This window comes from Lactuca sativa, chromosome 1, assembly GCF_002870075.4.
Source record: "Lactuca sativa cultivar Salinas chromosome 1, Lsat_Salinas_v11, whole genome shotgun sequence".
NCBI classification, from domain to species: Eukaryota; Viridiplantae; Streptophyta; class Magnoliopsida; order Asterales; family Asteraceae; genus Lactuca; species Lactuca sativa.
The window spans coordinates 83962558-83979522 of NC_056623.2; the positions used below are offsets into that span (position 1 = coordinate 83962558).

Below are 16965 nucleotides of genomic sequence, written 5' to 3' on the forward strand. Positions count from 1 at the left end.
AGTTCTAACGTCGGAGATCATAGATATGGATTGAACCGCTTCAGATCTAATGAAAACAAAAGATTTTGGAGGTTGAAAACATACATCTATGGGTGGTAGAGCTGGTGGTGGGCCAGATTTGAACAGATCTGGTGGTCTTTTATGGAGATCGAGAGAAAAAAATGGAGGCGAGATAAAGATGTGTCATCGGAGCTCACAGATCTGAACATCAGTGGTGGTGAAAATCAGTGGTGGAGTAGATCTAATGTGGTGATGGAGTAGATCTAGACTTGAAATACATCAAACACACCAAATCTGATGTAGATCTGGTGGTGTTTCACCAAAAAATGAAGAGAAAAAGATGATGTTGGAATATGATGGTAACGATGGCAAGACCCGACGTCGGTCAACGGCGATGGCGACGGTAGGTGGCGGCGCCGGTAGGTGGCGGCAATTGTGGTAGTTGATGATGATAGATGGAGGGTTTGTGTTTGAGATTTTGAAGACGAGTAGGAGTGTTTGGATGCAAGAAAAATAACCCATATCTTATTTTGTAGTTTAAGTTTAGAGGTTTTTAGGATTCTTAACTTTTAGGGGTTCTCATTTGAATATATATATATATATATATATATATATATATATATATATATATATATATATATATATATATATAGGTTCAGGTTCATTTGAGACCATTCTAATTTTGTGAGACCGTGAGACCAAATCTAAAAATAATTTTAAAATGTAAAATAAATGGAAAAATCCGAAATTTCTTTTTTTAAATATTATTTTCGGATCTTGAATTAACTAAAAAAATAAAATAAAAAAAATCCATTTTTTTTTAAAATACGTGAAATATTCTAATAAAATATTACACTGACATATTCTAAAAAATAATTTTAAAATGCAAAATAAATGAAAAAATCTAAAAAAAAAATTTAAAATATTATTTTCGGAACTTGAGTTAACTAAAAAAAAATTAAAAAAAGTTTTAAAAAAATCTATTTTTTTTAAAATACGTGAAATATTCTAATAGAATATTACATTGTACATATTCTAAAAAACAATTTTAAAATGCAAAATAAATGGAAAAATCCAAAAATTCTTTTTTTAAATATTATTTTCGGAACTTGAATTAACTAAAAAAAATTAAAAAAATAAAAAAAAAATGCGTCTTACGGTCTCATAAAATTAGGCCGTCTCACATGAACCTAACCCTATATATATATATATATATATATATATATATATATATATATATATATATATATATATATATATATATATATATATATATATATATATATATATATATATATATATATATATATATAATGTCGTTGGTATATTTATATGGCCGGTTATTATAGCCAAATAGATAAGTATTACAAATTATCGTTATAAAATGATTTAGGTAATGTTTAACATGTATTTAACCATCAAAAACATTCACTAGGGATGTAGTTTCCAATCACATCGATAGTCTCGGTTTTTCGGTTATTTTTGAATTTCAAACATGATTTTCAATTATTTTCGACTCCATAACAATGAGTCAAGTACTTTCAATCTTATGGTTCTGGAACCGAACACACACTTATTCTCACTAGGAATTTTTTTTAATGGCAGGGATTTTATTAAAAAGAACTAGAAAAACAACAAAACATAAAACAATAGTTATAATTGATTTTTGTAACCACCCAACCCAATTAATGTTTTTTCAAATTCTAGCATTAAACCAAAAAAAAAAATCGACCATGTCACCATTTGAGAAATGGGTTGGGTTGGGTCATAAACAGGTTGACCTGTTTAACTAAATGGGTTGAAAATCTCTATCTAACGCAACCTATTTAAGTAAACGGGTTGGGAATTCTCAACCCAACCCAAACTTTTTAGTAAATGAATTGAAATCGGTTTGACTTGTTTATTGTTTTAGCAACCCAACCTATTTACTAAACAGGTTAAACATGTTTAAATTTTCACAAAAAACTTCTTAATAATCAAATAATTCTTCAAATAAAATTGTTTATAATTTATAATAATTGTTCAAGTTTGAAAAATATACAGTAATAACTTTATAGGCCCATAATACAAACATATCTAAGTGTTTACAACCAAAAAACATTATAAACGTTTAATTTCTAAATTTTACACAACTCAATTATCACTTTTACCGACTTGCATTCCAATAATGGTTACTGGCCCATGGTTTTTGATAAATAAAAAATAACCAAAATATAATGATCAATAAATAATAATAGTAAATAAATATAAATAAAAAATATTTAAACTTTTTAAACGGGTTGACGGGTTGTAAAGGGATTAAAATTTTCAACCTTAACCCAACCCATTTAATTAAACGGGTTAAACAGATTGACCAATTTAATTAAATGGATTCAAAATTTTAACCCAACCTGCTACTTATTGGGTTGGAATCGGGTTGGGATTGACACCCCTAAATTGCTACACTTAAAAATATCGCAAATAGTGTAGTTTTGAAAAAAAAAAAAATAATTAAAAAAAAAATCTGCTACTCCTAAAATTATTGGTGTGCTACTATTACATTACATGCTTACTTTTTTTTTCTTATCTTTTCTTATCTGAACGATGGGATCTACCTACCTCCCATATACAATAAAAGTAAGATAATACTTAAACCATTAAGTATTTTTAAATATAAACCACTCCATTAATGTCAAAACGATTTCCTCTTATTATTTATTATACATATTGTTATTTTCTAAGTTTTCAATGCTATTTATTTTCTCTTTATTATTTGTTAGTTATGATAGCATCCTAGCTCTAGTAACATAAACCATAATGGTAATGGAAAACGGTGTTTGATGAAATGAACGATTAAGGATTGTAAATGGTTAAAATCCAAAATTCAAAACTAAAGTTCTTCCGGTTTTACCTTTCATCGATAGTCAACATACTATTGCTGTCTGTTGACTGTTGAATTAATGTTTGGTAGATTACTAGATGGAAATCTATATCTCAATAAGCAAAAATAAAATAGTTCCTGATATTTTCACAAAATTAACAGTGTGAATTAATATTTGCTAGATTACAATAAAATATTATCAACAAAAAGGGATAGAACTTGAACTAATGTGGAAGACGAGTGTTTTGTAATTGTGCTGAAGCTACATTATGAAACTGTGAAGATGCCACATTGTGAAACATTGTGGGTACTACTACTACACCTTGTAAATGTGGTGGCATCATGTTGTGTAATTGTAACAGCCTTGTGTTAGGAAGTTCCTGAAAAAATAAATATAACCATTTTTTTTATAATATTATATAAACAAATTATACTTATATTGATGGGGAAAGAATAAAGATTAAACACAAACCATGTGGTGAAAACTCGCATCGATTCCAATATTTACAACTTCTGGTTGTGTAGCTACCTGAATCATATGACATAAGTTTATTATTACCATGGTGAAAAGTTAAAAAATTATAACCAATTAATCAAATAAACAAATAAACAAACCTTCTCTTTCCCATTTTCTGTTCTCTTAACACCCTTTTTCAACTTCTCCACATTCAAATTAGGCACTTGCTCTTCTTCCTCATACGTTGATGTTGAAGGTCTTACACTTACTTCATTCACAACAGAATTATTATTATTATTATTATTATTTACATTCGAACATTGCACCAAAGCATCTTTTATTGCACCCAATGCAATCTTGTAACTCTCTTGAGAAATCGACCCTTCTTCCCCCAAAATTATAGCCCTCCTACATAAATCATTGAGTCTTCGTGTTTTCGTTTGTACATTTTCAAGTTTTTCAGAAATCGGGTACTTACTTTGAGCTGCATTTGTCCATCTTTGTAATACGTATTTAAACGGAACACTAAAGACACCAGACATTTGAAGAACAACAACTGCATGTCTACATAAAAACCCTTTAAACTCAAATGTCCTACAAGAACAATTAATATCCAATTGTGTCTCATTCCATTCCACCATGTAATCTTGACTTGTTTCAAAGTCTTTGACTACATAAGTCACACAATTCCCTTCTTCTTTTTCTATCTTTAAATGACACGCAGCTGCTCCCAACACTTCATCTTGAAACTTCTTGAAGATCTCATGAGTGTATACGAAAGATAACTGTTTTTCAAAGGGTGATGGGGATTTCAACTCGGGTGTATCATGCCACGTGTCGAAATCTGCTTTCGCTTGTTCTTCGTGTATATCTTCCATTATCACTTTGTATTGTTCTAGAAACTCTTTCAAAGAAGTTTCTGGATGAATGTATTTGTCAAAGAAGGAATTCGGACTCTCGGATCGAGAAAATGTAGACAAACCAGCGAAAGAAATGTTTTTTATAAAAGTTGGGGCCCACAGTTTGCGATCTTGGTATAAAGATTGAAACCATGTGTCATCATTAAGATTGAATTTGTTAACTAATTTACCCCATCTTTTATCAAACTTTTCTTCAGTCCATGATTTTTGTATGCATTTACTAAATTTTGCCATGAAAGTGTCATGCCATGGGTTTAAATAATCAAGTTGCCTTGAAACTTTTTCTAGAACATTCCATAGATTGTAACAATGTCGGGTGTCTGGGAAAACTGCTACAATGGCTGCTTCTAGAGAATTGCTTTGATCAGTGACTATTACATTTGGAGACTTACTTCCCATTGCTAAATACCATGTTTGAAATAACCAAATGAATGTGAATAATGTTTCATCTGCAATCAATCCACATCCAAGTAATGTAGGTTGACAATGTTGGTTGACACCGATAAAAAGAACCAATGGGATTTTATATTTGTTGTAAAAATAAGTCGTGTCAAAAGAAACCACATCACTAAAGTTTGTGTAATCATCCATGCCTTTTGCATCAACCCAAAATACGTTTCTGAGTTGATGTTCTTCGTTTAAATCAACAGCATAAAAGAATTTTGGATTCTCTTCTTGCATTGTGACAAATGATTCAAGAAGTATTTGAGCATCACCTTCTTCTAATGTCAAACTCCTACCCCTGTCATCTTGATTTCTAAGATAACTCTCCAAACCAGTTGATTGATATATGTTATATTGTTTTGACATGGAGGATAATATCGTCTTTCTACGTACCTTGGTGTCGTTCTTGAGAGGATCAGAGTTTCTATGGCTTCGGAAGAAATGTGATTGAGAAGGTAAAAGCTCATGGTTATGGTCTTTTATGAAACTATGAATGTACCATTTTCCATTTTGTCTTCTTTTGACATGCATACTTGCTTTACAACCTATTTTAGGTGAAGGTCTTGGATTGATTGCATCATCAGATTGCTGTTTGTTTCCGTATCTTATGCATGAGAATTTAGCATCAATGAACTCTTTTGATGCTCTTGAACGACGACTACTCAGTTTAGCAGTTCCAAATCCAACAGATTTCGCGTATTCTTTGTAGAATTCGTATGCTGCTTCGTTTGAATCGAATTCCATTGTTTCTTGAGGTTCTGATTTAATACTCTCTGAAACAGTATTAATATCCATATTTGCAGTGGTGAATGGAAGATGTTGAATAATTCAAAATTCAACCACAATACATGTTCACATTTGGTCTACCATATTCAGGGATACATAAGTATGTGTCTTGTTGATCCAGAAGATAGCCTGGAGATTGAAAGACAAAAAGTTAAATCAATGGTGAAGAATTTATAATTATTACATTTCCTAATTAAGCAAAAGAAAGAACATAGTTCATATGAACTGTGATGGAATTTAACACAAGTTTTTCGTCATAACTTAAGTTCAAAACCCAGACCGAAATTAGCTAAGATGTTCAAAGTAAATATGTAAAAACTATCAGTAAAGGTACAATTCATGAATCGAGAATCTGGCATGTAAATGTAAGTGTGCGTTGCATTAAAACGTTGAACTGCATATACGAATATTTAGGTTATTATAGCATCAAGCAACGAAATTTCATAAGTGAAAATGGAAATTCAGATCAAATACCGGGAAATATATGAGACGAGGAAGATTTCACCAAAATTGCAGATAAATCACGAGAGATTGAAGAGCTACCTAGGATATGGAGATGAAGGTAGCAGTAATTTCGATTGAGATCACAAGATTGCCAATGTATTCGCAGTTTCGATATTTTTAGGGTTTCTCTGGGAATTTGGGGGAGGATGAAGAAGAAGGTTTTAAAAGAACTTGGTTACATTTTGATCGGCTTCCGTACTCGCATTTGTATTTGCTTTAAAGTGCACTCGTGATGTAGAGGTGACACGTGTTATTCTTTGATTTAAGGGTAGATTCGGAATTAAAATAATGTTGCATTCCAAATTAGAAAAAAAAAATCCAAAACCCCCTAACTTTGTTCAAATTATATATTGGTCCTCGTATTTTTCATATTTTAAGTAGGTGACAATCAATTACATGATAAAAATATTTGACACACAACGAAATTAAGACGAAATTGAAATTCGAATTATTGTTTATTTAATGTTTCTGTCAAGTGTAAAAAATATTATGTTGTGTCGTATCGTGTTTGTATCAGATTTGACAGAAAATTGACATTATATTAATATGTGTTTTTCTTATTTTTTTGTGCTTTGTAAGATTAATGTTGAACAAAAGAAATTAAAAGTTTATTTTATTTCATCTTTTTCGTGTTTGTCATGTTGGTCGTTTTTATCGTGTTTAAAATGGATCGTTGTCATGTTAGTAAAGCAAACACGACATCATTGTTATGTCGTGTTCGTGTTTTATAAAAGTTGTCGTTTTGTGTTTCGTCAGCTAAAAATACGAAAGGACTATCCGATCTGCCACCCCTAACTTTACCCGATGCAAATTGTAAAATCATGTTAAACATCTTCTTTAAATGTTCTTGACAAGTTTTAACAGTTAAAAATTCATTAAAAATAATAACATATTATATATAATATGAATACAAGACTAAAACAATATGTCTATTATGCTTTCTGTTGTAACTTGATAAGAAGTTATTTTTTTGCCATCGAATTATTGATACAATATTAACAATGTATTAAGGCATGTAAAAATACAAGATCCAGTTTGTTTTACATCCACATTAGTACAAACAACCATGACCACCTAAGACAATCCCAACTACTCAAATATAGCCTCCAAGGCACATCTAATTTGGTTATGAGATGACAAATTCGGTGTTTTGGTAAACTACATGAAACGGATAATGGACTCGAGTCCAACTCTTGGAGTATATGGGTGCTCCTAGTTGTAGGGTCACTCATTTAAGGTGTAGCACCTTGCAGACTTGGACTATTTTTTATCCTCATGGGTCTTAAGCTTCTTTTAGGTAGGTTACACGACTCTCTTGACTCTTGAGGTTGAGGTGATGTGGGTTGGATTACTGAAAACCACATTTTTAGGCTTTGGTAAACACTCAATATTGTTGGATTGTGAAGTCTGATCTTTCTTTTGACCTCATTGTCAATACTGAGACTTAGAATGGAGTCTGGACCTTCCTTTGACTTCATTCCAAGGTATATGGTGCTCAGAAAAATGTTTATGATGCTCATAACAAAATTTGCGGTGCATTTCCATTAACTAGAAAGCTTGTTTTTAGATTATTAAGTTTTAGGCCTTTAAGCAGATTTTAGGTTAGCATGCGTTTATAAATAGATCTCCATGTATAATTGTACCCTAAGTATAAAGCATGTGCATAATGATTGTATTTTTACCACTAATAAAAACATTCTCTAGTTCGTATGTGGATTAGTTGATTACTTAATCGTGTAAATAATGTTAAATCTTTGCGTTCTTTTTTCTTCACATCTTATTATTGTGTGTCCGTTATTGTTTATCGATTCTTGATACTAACATATATAACATATAACATTAAATGAAAAATTGGTTCGCTGATAAGTTGGTTGGGGTTTGAATGTTACTCATTGAGTCACTTAATCTACTATAAAAGAATTTACGGTCAAAATGAAATATTTATTTGATATTTTTTTCTTCACTTCTTACGAGGGTTTCAATGGAAGTTGTTGACTCGTCCATGTTTCATAGTCTTGTTGGGGCTCTCCGGTACTTTACGTTTACTCGTCTTGATCTGGCCTTTGTTGTTCAGCATATTTGTCTATACATGTGTGATCCCTAAGAGCTTTACCTTCACAATCTCAAGCACATCCTAAATTACATATGTGATACCATTGATCACGACATTCAGATTCATGTGTCTCCTACATCAAATCTTATTGTTTAAGCAGATGCTAACTATGGTGGTCGCCCTACCAACGGACGCTCCACTTCTAGTCATTGTGTTTTATTGGCGATAATCTTATCTCATGGTGTGTCAGACATGGTTAGTGAGACTTCGCGGTTTTGAAATCTCCTTCACGGGCTTCGTTTCCATCCCTTGAATGTCACTATAGTATATTGTTACAACATCAATGCAGTTTACATGTCATTCAACTCCCAGGGACAATGCAGGTAAATGTGTGTGGGGGTAGGTGCCCTCAATGGGGAAATTCTACATGTTATATATATAAATTGCATAAAAAATTATTGATTAGCCCTTCAAGTTGTATCCATTTGGTTATTTGAAAAAAGAAAATTAAAGTCTTTTTATTGTCTTGTTATAGTGTTAGGCGGAAACAAGCACCTAACAAAACATTAAATATGGTCCCTACATTTTACTCATAATTTTAATTGTAGACCATTTCTTGGAATATTTCCAAAATCTTCCCTAACTCTGGCTTCTATTTGGCTTTTGTCCCCATATCAAATAAAATGATTTTTGTATCTTTTTCTAGAAATTGTAATTACTAATTAGAGATTAATAAGTAATCAACCATTTGACTGACCCAAGAAAATGTACATGGATATATTTTTAATTTTTGTGCCCAACCTATATAGATTATAGATTCACTAATGCAACCCGGTGCAACATCGACGCTCTAAATACATAGAGATTAATATTCACTTTGTCCGAGACAAAGTTGCTCTTTGTTTGATTCGTGTCCTTCACGCCCCGCCTTCCGATCAATACGCCAACATTTTCGCCAAAGGCCTACCTACGACACTATTCTACGATTTCTACCCGAGTCGAGTTGAACGTATGAGGCTCTTCTTCGGATAAAAATGTTGGGGATTATTAGTGTGTTTGTATTTTTATATTTACGGCCCATGTATCATTTATGTAGATGTTTATAGTCCATTCCATAAAACCCAAATGACATTGTAACAGTATATGTGTACGTTGATGTTTAACGGAGAAGACAATGAATTATTTTGATAATATAAACAAAGGGAATTTAATGTATAGACATATAGTTCTATATTTTGGATATAAATGAGTACAATCGTGATATAAAGTATGATTAGAATGAGTTTCAAAAACGAACTATTCGAAACCCAAAAAAAAAAATGTGACAAAAATTGTCATGAGTCATGACATCAGTTATGGGTAAAACAAATGTTTATCGTGATCTTAAAATTTTAAAAATGTTTTGAATCGGGGATATTATATAAAAATATAACGTACTTAAATAAAAAAAATTATATTTGAAGATATGTTTTAGAATCGACTGTGCTATAAAGGGATCCATTTACCAACTTACCAACTATGTCAATTTAAATGTTATGTTGCAGAATCAATAATCAACTAGATCCCTCAATTTTTATTATGTTATAAATAGACAATAAATATTAATTTGAAAAATAGGTATCTCAAATATAATATAATTAAACCAAACTATCTTTGTTTTAGCTACAATTTGTTTTTCTTTTTAATTATGAATTGCTATTTTTTATTGCAGATTTGATTATACCTTTAAATTTACGGTTTGACTAATTTAATTAAACTTGATCAATTATAACCTATAATTTATCTCAAGCCAATCAAACATTATATATCAACTAAAAATCGTAGGCAATGTGTTATAATAATTAACTTTATAAATATTTTTTATTCAAAAAAAATATATATTTTTTTACAATTATAATTAATATACTATGATAAATATATATTACTTTTATTCAAGAATATGAATATTTGGTAATAAAATAATTTTATTTGAAGAGCCCAACGGCTAACTAAAAAACAAAGTGTAATAATATTCCCTCTCATAATTCATTTGTTCAAAATTTAAATACATATTCAAACCGGAAAACTGGACAGCCGTAAACCGCTGTATTCACTATTCAATCACCTCTTTCCACCGCCATGGAAGACGCCGACGATGAAATTAACTTCAGAGCATCCTCTTACGCACCACCGCCGCCGCCATGGATTTCTCTCTCACCATTTCCTTCTCAAGTTTCCCCATCCCCTCGCCGGCTCTCAAGCAATTTCACCCCTCCGACGCAACCAGTACGGGCGGCGAAACAGCTAGCTTGGGTGTCTCTACAGGGTCGGATCGTCGGAGCCGAAGAAGCAAGCTCATCGAAAGCCATTGGAGGTGGATTGAGCCCCGATGAAGCTATTGCGTGGGAGCTCTTTAGTCCTATGCATCGGGTTCTGATTGTCGCCATCATTGCAGTTGCTGCTGCCAATTCGAAGAAGAACAAACAGATTATCCAACTCACTAAGTCTGTTGAAATTAGGGTTCGTATTCTAAATTCTTAATCAATTTATTTATACTTCCAGAATTTTGCCTCTACATACGTTACTATGCTCTTATTTCTTCTACATTAAACAAATATATCCAGTGTTTATTTGTCGATTAGATCTTGAATCGGAAGTATTCGTTTTCTAAAATATGACCCTGTTCTCAATTTTGCACTAAATTAGGTTTTGATTTGAACTGACCTGCCTTTAGGGTTCATTAAATGAATAGGAACTAGGAAGCATTCATTTGTAATCAGTGGATTTTAGGCTTTATGAGCTTTAAATCTGCAGTATTACACTTCCCAATATACAAGTGAAACTCTTGAATTTCAAATTCCAGTATTAAATTCCCAATTATGAACTTTCAATGTTGAATTTAAACAGATTTTATTTCTATTCTATGAGTTAACAACCTATTATCAAAGATTCATCGCTTCATTTGTTTGCAAATGAAGAATTGAACAAAGAAATGAAAGAAATGAAAGATTCATTTTCGTCTCAAACTGTTTTCAGGATCAGGTGCTTTTAGGCATGCAACAAAAACTTGAGAATTTATGTGAGCAGGTGAATTATTTCAAGGATCAGCCTGATACTTCCTCTTATAATTTCAAGTTTTCAAGCTGTGGGTGTCGCCTATGTAATCATCATCAGCTTCCATCACAATCTATAGAAGTAAAGAAACTTTTGTCATCAATAACTCCTTCCATATACTTGTCGCTTTCAAAATAACTCTTGTTGATGATACTTTTTTGCCTTTCTTATAATTCAGGCAGATTCTAATTCTATTGTGAAATCTGTGGATGATGAAGACATGATCAAGTGTAAGATACCTCCACAGATTGAGATGGAACCAGAAGAACGCCGTATGTCTGATTTGTCAGACTGGGCTCCTAGTGTCAGTTCCACAGTAGATGCTCAGGTAGATGTAAAATAAATAAATGTTTGAGATTTTTTTGGTGACTTTGGGTCTAATTTGGGGTGGCTTGAGAGATTAGTCTATGCGGTTGTTGTAATTTGTTATATACTGAATTTCTCACTTTTGTCATCCGTAGTTTTTCTCTGGTTTTGGAGTTTCCACGTATATTCTTGTGATCAATTTTGACGGGTTTTTATGAATCTGTGACACTATTTCCCAACAACTATTTTTAGTTATTTAATTCGTTAACACTAATCATATTTTTTCCCATAACTTATACAGTGGAATACTTCATCAATCGAACAAGATTTTGGCAACACCAGAGAAGAATATGAAGACAAGGATGCGTTAATAAATGAGTTGTCTGCTTTTATTCACACAACAGAATCTTTCGGTTCAAAGGTATATTTCTTTTAACTATTTGCAGTTCTTTAAATCATAAATCCAAATTTATTCCTCTGCTTTCTTACAATTTATGTTATCAATGGTTTCTTTTTCTTGTATAAAACAGAGAATTTCAGAGCTGGAAGACATTATCCGCCATAAAAACATGATTATCACGAAGCTTAGAAAGGACATGGTGGTTCTTGAACAAAAGGTATCAATTATGTGTAAATCTTTTGTACTTCATATGGGATTCTATATTCTATCATTCTAATAATATTTATAAATCCTTTTGTAGGTAATTCACCTCACAAGACTTAGGAGATCTTCTACTTCTAAGTCAAATTCAAGCTCAAAAAAGCTTCCAGCCATGACAGACAATCTGGTTTATGATATGGATAGCACAACCAGTCCTTCATCTTCAGATTCAGATTGCTCCACCAAAAAGATAAAACCAGTTTTTTTGCTGAAAAATGAAAAACAAGTTCATTATGTGAAGAATGAAAATGTACAAAGAGATAGCAATAGTTCAAGAGGAAAAGAGAAAAATGAAGAACGAAAATTCTCTGATAAATTTACCCAAAAGCCTCCAAGGCCAGTAAGTCCTTTAAAAGAGAAGTCTATGAATCAACAGAGTAATTCGGGATCTGGTTCTGGAGATTTTAAGAGTAGAAAAAGTGGTACAATAAAATCTAGAGTTTCAGGTTCACATAAGAGATGGGTTTAGACTTTAAAATATGAAGTGGTTTAAGTTTATAAAGCTAGAAAGAAAGAATATAAAGAGAGCTTAGTAATATGTTTATTTATCGTTCACCTATTAAAGGATTGTTCTCTTGTTTTATTTTAATCAGGAAACTTAAATATTATTTGTGGTTTGTGTGTGCTTGTTAGTTGTTATTTACTCAATAATAAGCATTCTTGGTTGCTCAATGCTCAAAGGTTGCTCTTTGATATGGTTTATACTTTATAACATTAACTTTCTGGTTCCCAAAAAGAACTTGATGTGTTCTAAATCTCATTTTTATAATTTTTACGAAAGTAGTCCATATTTTTATCAGGTATATACAAACTTGACCACAATTTTTTTATTACAATAATTTCATTAGATTAGTCCTACAAATTAATATCCAAAATAAATTATGTATGTATAATAAATTATCATATTATTGATAACATTGTATTATTGAAGCATACATTTTATTAAATAAAGCTAAATTACATTTAATGCACGATTAAATTATAGTCCTAAAATAAATCCATAGAATTCTATAGTTCTCTATGAACGTGAAGATTAAACAACAATGAAAATTGAAACTCGGATATTAGTTGCAGAACAAGCAGTAAGGCTAAGAATCCAATAACATGAGAAAACGATACTCCAATAGAATAACATACCAGAATCCATGGACATACATCAATTTACACAAAAACAAAGATAGAAATCAGCCTAATAATGATCTTCTAACATACCAAAACCCTTACCAACATCTTCAGCAAGCCAAATCAGATCGAAAACTTAAGCTCTCTCACCACGAATCCTACGAGCGAGTTGCATATCCTTAGGCATAATAGTGACTCTCTTAGCATGAATCGCGCATAAGTTAGTATCCTCAAACAATCCAACTAGGTACGCCTCGGACGCCTCCTGGAGTGCAGCAACAGCAGAGCTCTGAAATCGAAGATCCGTCTTGAAATCCTGAGCAATTTCCCTCACAAGCCTCTGAAACGGCAGTTTCCTGATCAACAACTCAGTGCTCTTCTGATACTTTCTGATTTCTCGAAGAGCTACGGTTCCTGGCCTGAATCTGTGTGGCTTCTTCACCCCTCCGGTCGCCGGAGCCGACTTTCTTGCTGCTTTGGTAGCCAGCTGCTTCCTTGGAGCCTTTCCTCCGGTGGATTTCCTTGCTGTCTGCTTAGTACGAGCCATTTTGGTATTCAGTGAGAAGCTGGAAATCGGAAGAGAGCAGAAAGATTTGGAGGTGGAAACAGTTCGATGGGTGTATGTGGCGTTGTGCAAGGGTTTTTATAATGGGTTAGATGGCGGCAAGTTTTGAAACTTTAGAGGTTCGTGCGATCCTTTTCCCCGTTGGATTGAAAATAAATCGACGGTGGGAAAGGGTATTGATCGCGATCCGTGTGCTGATAATCAATAAGATGCCATGAAGGCATGAACACACATGTAATGTGTTTTAGCAATATTTTAACATGTTTAATTTGGGAATTTGTTTATTTCTTTTGGCATTCCTTATGAAAACTGTTACAGTTATATAATTAAAATATTATTTTAAATTTTGGATAGGCAAAGTCTGCTAAAACCTAATTAATCATCGACTTAAAATGTTTTATTTTTAACAAATAAATCATTTTAATGGTAAAATGACTAAAACTAACAATAGGTATAAAGGTTATCTCATATGATTCAACCATTAGATCTATTATGTATTCCATGTTATGTTTTAATCTAACGTTTTTGTATGATTTAAGCATTAAATTTAAATAGTCACTTTAAATTTAAATGGATAGCATTTTGAATGTTATAATAACTAAAGATATTTATCGGTTTACGGAGGTACGGAGTGTAGAGTGTTACACTGGTTTTGTTTTTCAAGCAATTCAAATACCTTAATTTTCTCAAAAAGTTGATGATCGTTAACAAACTAAGAAAAATTTTCACAAAAGTAAGTGATATTAACATATGAAAAATAAAACGAACTTTTGAAGAAAACGAAAAAACAATCGGCTAAAAGTGTAAAATTATTAAACTTAAAACACATTTTAAATATTGTATCTGTCTTTTGTTTGAGAATTCTTATTACATTTATGGAGTCAGTACACTCGGGACAACCAACATAAGTGTTCAAAAAAAATTACAAAATCGGATTACGGGACACGTTTCTCGAGGCGACAAGTGGCATAAGAAGAGGGGTGAATATGTAAATTATTTTGCTAAAAATATGAGGCAAGAGCCTCATTTTTTTATCAATCATTGTAACATCCAAAAAATCATGATAAAAATTTTCATTTTTGTAAAATATTTTCACAAATCGAAAAATAATCAACATTGCTTTCAAGATAAATCCATAAAACCAGAGTGTCAAAATCTCTCAACAACATATATCAACAGGAGGATGTGTACGATCACGCATTCGTCTTGCCCCGATCATCTGATTTATATGAAACCATGAAACAAACAATTGTAACCAAAAGCTTAATGAGTCCCTTCAAAATACCCCACATAACAATAAATATAGAATGCATAAATATCGGGCCCACATCATCAAACTGGATTGCCAGATCCCAGGCCACAGCTCATGACTGGCTTACTCCCAAGCCACAACATAAAATTGGATTGCCCTCCTGGCGCTAAGCTTATGACTAGATTGCTCCCAGGTTTGTTGGCGCACAACACAAAGCGTTACCGCCTCAAACCCAACTGCAATATGCTGACATATGCAACAGGTTAACAATAACCAACAATACAAGTTATCATACATATCTGCCATTCTAATATATCACTGTTGCATAGCAACGCATATACATAAGGATACATAACACAATCTAGTGGGTCGGCATCGGTGCTTTCGATCCATGAGTACAATGTGGAAAACTCACCTCTCAATATAGAAGATAGCTAAACTGATCATTTATCTGAATAATATTTATTGGGGGTGGTTTGAGAGATTAGTTTATGTGATTGTTGTAATTTGTTATATAGTGAATTTATCACTTTAGTCATCCGTAGTTTTTCTCTGGTTTTGAAGTTTCCACGTATATTCTTCTGTGATCAATTTAGACGCATTTTATGTTCCAACAATAACTATTTTTAGTCATTAAATTCGTTAACACTAATCATATTTTTTCCCATAACTTATACAGTGGATACTTCATCAATTGAACAAGATTTTGGCAACACCAAAGAGGAATTTGAAGACAAAGATGCCTTAATCAATGAGTTGTCCGCTCACAACAGAATCTTTAAGTTCGAAGGTATATTTCTTTTAAATATTTGCAGTTCTTTAAATCGTAAATCCAAATCTTTTCTTCTATTTTCTTACAATTTATGTTATCAATGGTTGCTTTTTCTTGTATAAGACAGAGAGTTTTAGAGATGGAAGACATTATCCGACATAAAAACATGATTATCACAAAGCTTATGAAGGACATGGTAGTTCTTGAACAAAAGGTATCGATTATGTTTAAATCTTTTGTACTTCATATGGGATTCTATATTCTATCATTCTAGTAATATTTATAAATCCTTTTGTAGGTAATTCACCTCATAAGACTTAGGAGATCTTCTACTTCTAAGTCAAATTCAAGCTTAAAAAAGCTTTCAGCCATGACACACAATCTGGTTTATGACATGGATAGCACAACCAGTCCTTCATCTTCAGATTCAGATTGCTCCACCAAAAAGATAAAACCATTTTTTTGCTGAAAAATGAAAAACAAGTTGCTTATGTGAAGAATGAAACTGTACAAATAGATAGCAATAGTTCAAGAGGAAAAGAGAAAAATGAAGAACGGAAATTCTCTGATAAATTGATCTAAAAGCCTCCAAGGCAGTAAGTCCTTTAAAAGAGAAGTCTATGAATCAATAGAGTAATTTGGGATCTCATTATGGAGATTTTAAGAGTAGAAAAAGTAGTACTACAAAATCTAGAGTTTCGGGTTCTCATAAGAGATCGGTTTAGAATATAAAGTGGTTTAAGTTTATAAAGCTAGAAAGAAATATTATAAAGAGGCTTAGTAATAATATGTTTTACTAGGTGTGAAACCCGTGTATTACACGGATTGATTAAAAAAAATATATCAAAGTTTAAATATTAATAATTTTTTAAAATAAAATTTCAAAATAAATAGACATATTCAAATAATAAATAAATAAAATCACTATTGAGAAGATCATCAATAATATCAATGATTGTTTTATCATATTCATTAAATTTATTATCATATTCAATGTATTTTAATATATCTTATGTATTTTTTAAGATTCTTTGCATTTATTATCACATTAAATATATTTAATATTTTACATATATAAATTTAGTATTATATGGCATATTAATGGATTTAATTCAAAAAATCACAGAATGACATGTGGATTTAAATTTAATCAAAAAATTTACAAAATTA

The 16965-nt window shown here is 31.7% G+C and overlaps 3 protein-coding genes across 4 annotated transcripts; 1 reads left to right on the forward strand and 2 right to left on the reverse strand.

Moving 5' to 3' along the window:
- Nucleotides 1-2977: 2977 nt before the first annotated feature.
- Nucleotides 2978-6167, reverse strand: LOC111881080 (protein FAR1-RELATED SEQUENCE 4). Of its 2 annotated transcripts, none has more exons than XM_023877472.3 (4): nucleotides 6011-6167; nucleotides 3476-5596; nucleotides 3333-3389; nucleotides 2978-3240 (listed from the first exon to the last, which is right to left on the reverse strand). In XM_023877472.3, exons 2-4 carry the CDS (start codon nucleotides 5474-5476, stop codon nucleotides 3085-3087), a joined length of 2214 nt encoding a protein of 737 aa, XP_023733240.1. In that variant the 5' UTR covers nucleotides 5477-5596; nucleotides 6011-6167; the 3' UTR covers nucleotides 2978-3084. The 2 variants fall into 2 exon arrangements, with proteins under 2 accessions (XP_023733240.1, XP_023733239.1); XM_023877471.3 differs by having other exon boundaries at nucleotides 5942-6159.
- A 3829-nt stretch (nucleotides 6168-9996) lies between these two features.
- LOC111881067 (uncharacterized) lies at nucleotides 9997-12711 on the forward strand. The gene is made up of 6 exons (XM_023877456.3): nucleotides 9997-10523; nucleotides 11040-11198; nucleotides 11296-11445; nucleotides 11725-11844; nucleotides 11954-12040; nucleotides 12125-12711. The coding sequence occupies exons 1-6, from the start codon at nucleotides 10143-10145 to the stop codon at nucleotides 12551-12553; spliced, it is 1326 nt and encodes a 441-aa protein (XP_023733224.1). The 5' UTR covers nucleotides 9997-10142; the 3' UTR covers nucleotides 12554-12711.
- A 478-nt stretch (nucleotides 12712-13189) lies between these two features.
- LOC111881095 (histone H3.2) lies at nucleotides 13190-13828 on the reverse strand. The gene has a single exon (XM_023877489.3). It carries the CDS (start codon nucleotides 13751-13753, stop codon nucleotides 13343-13345), a length of 411 nt encoding a protein of 136 aa, XP_023733257.1. The 5' UTR covers nucleotides 13754-13828; the 3' UTR covers nucleotides 13190-13342.
- Nucleotides 13829-16965: the final 3137 nt, after the last annotated feature.

Coding starts and splice junctions, on each gene's coding strand:
- LOC111881080 (XM_023877472.3), bottom strand. CDS start 5,476: ATGGATATTAATACTGTTTCAGAGAGTATTAAATCAGAACCTCAAGAA. Junction 3,390..3,475: donor CAGAAAATGGGAAAGAGAAG/GTTTGTTTATTT, acceptor CATATGATTCAG/GTAGCTACACAACCAGAAGT. Junction 3,241..3,332: donor ATGCGAGTTTTCACCACATG/GTTTGTGTTTAA, acceptor TTATTTTTTCAG/GAACTTCCTAACACAAGGCT.
- LOC111881095 (XM_023877489.3), bottom strand. CDS start 13,753: ATGGCTCGTACTAAGCAGACAGCAAGGAAATCCACCGGAGGAAAGGCT.
- LOC111881067 (XM_023877456.3), top strand. CDS start 10,143: ATGGAAGACGCCGACGATGAAATTAACTTCAGAGCATCCTCTTACGCA. Junction 11,446..11,724: donor GTTCCACAGTAGATGCTCAG/GTAGATGTAAAA, acceptor TAACTTATACAG/TGGAATACTTCATCAATCGA. Junction 11,845..11,953: donor CAGAATCTTTCGGTTCAAAG/GTATATTTCTTT, acceptor TGTATAAAACAG/AGAATTTCAGAGCTGGAAGA.